Source organism: Pungitius pungitius, chromosome 10 (genome assembly GCF_949316345.1).
Source record: "Pungitius pungitius chromosome 10, fPunPun2.1, whole genome shotgun sequence".
NCBI lineage: Eukaryota > Metazoa > Chordata > Actinopteri > Perciformes > Gasterosteidae > Pungitius > Pungitius pungitius.
This window is the reverse complement of record NC_084909.1, coordinates 1887834-1889531: the sequence shown is the minus strand read 5'-3', so window position 1 is coordinate 1889531 and position 1698 is coordinate 1887834. Positions and strand designations below refer to the sequence as shown.

The following is a 1698-nucleotide window of genomic DNA, read 5'->3' as shown; positions in this document are numbered from 1 at the left end:
CAGGTCTGATTCCTTCAAACCATCCCCACGTTTAGGGTTTCTTCAAAGTGCGACGCTTTCAGGGGGCAGAAAGGGAAAAAAGGAGGGAGGGACGAGTGTTTGCCCACTGCCGTCTCCACAGGAAGTACAAGTCATCTGCGTGGGCAGAGGCACGTCGAGGAAGGTTCTGGGAACATGTTCCTCCGACTTATTGGAGATTTATGAAGCGGAATGGGCAACGGCGAGTGTGGGGGATGTTGTGTTATCCACCCAAACGCCTGCCGCTTTCACCACGTCTCTCTCCCTCTGTGTCTCCCCCTCTGTCTGTCTCTCTCTCTCTCAGAGAAGTGTTTTCAAAAGACGTCCCGGTTGAATAAAGGTTTGAATCCGAAGCTAATCCCCGACGGCGTTCATCTAAAACGCCGTGCCTCGCTTTCCCATAAATGTAAGTCACGGGGCGTGTCACTTCTTTCAAATGTGTGCATGCCACCCCTCACCCCCCCCTCCCAAGATGAAACCCCCCCCTACAGTGCGTCATCTAAAGCCCCGCCTGCCTCCGCCTCAGCTACCTGATCTGGATTATTTAAGGCTGGCTGAGAGTCGGCTGCGTTATGCCATCAGCTCTGCTTTCAGTCACACGGCCCGCCGCATTAGTCACAAGTTCATAAGCTCCCCTCAGCGGCACGTCGCGGAGAGGCAGATAATGAAGTGGGGGGGGGGGGGGGGGGAGCGCTGAGTGGAGAGATGACAGGACAGGAGGACGGGAAGAGACTATTCCTCCTCATGTATTTGAGCACCACGTGGTCCTGATTCCTTATGGCTGAGGGTGCATTTATAACAACGAGCTGAGGTGCATTTATAACAATGAGCTGAGGTGCATTTATAACAGTGAGCTGAGGTGCATTATAACAACGAGCTGAGGTGCATTTATAACAATGAGCTGAGGTGCATTTATAACAGTGAGCTGAGGTGCATTTATAACAATGAGCTGAGGTGCATTTATAACAGTAAGCTGAGGTGCATTTATAACAAATGAGCTGAGGTGCATTTATAACAACGAGCTGAGGTGCATTTATAACAACGAGCTGAGGTGCATTTATAACAATGAGCTGAGGTGCATTATAACAGTGAGCTGAGGTGCATTTATAACAATGAGCTGAGTGGCATTTATAACAACGAGCTGAGGTGCATTTATAACAGTGAGCTGAGGTGCATTTATAACAATGAGCTGAGGTGCATTTATAACAATGAGCTGAGGTGCATTTATAACAGTGAGCTGAGGTGCATTTATAACAGTGAGCTGAGGTGCATTTATAACAACGAGCTGAGGTGCATTATAACAATGAGCTGAGGTGCATTTATAACACGAGCTGAGGTGCATTTATAACAACGAGCTGAGGTGCATTTATAACAGTGAGCTGAGGTGCATTTATAACAATGAGCTGAGGTGCATTTATAACAGTAAGCTGAGGTGCATTTATAACAATGAGCTGAGGTGCATTTATAACAACGAGCTGAGGTGCATTTATAACAACGAGCTGAGGTGCATTTATAACAATGAGCTGAGGTGCATTTATAACAGTGAGCTGAGGTGCATTTATAACAATGAGCTGAGGTGCATTTATAACAACGAGCTGAGGTGCATTATAACAGTGAGCTGAGGTGCATTTATAACAATGAGCTGAGGTGCATTTATAACAATGAGCTGAGGTGCATTTA

The 1698-nt window shown here is 47.1% G+C and overlaps 1 protein-coding gene across 1 annotated transcript in view; it reads right to left on the bottom strand.

The window, feature by feature from the left end:
- The window catches only part of dgkh (diacylglycerol kinase, eta), a 14961-nt gene extending 14444 nt beyond the window's left edge, over positions 1-517 (bottom strand). The window contains exon 1 of the mRNA XM_062564865.1: positions 508-517. Within this exon, the coding sequence (XP_062420849.1) occupies positions 508-517 (10 nt within the window). The remainder of the gene's footprint in view (positions 1-507) is intronic.
- Positions 518-1698: the final 1181 nt, after the last annotated feature.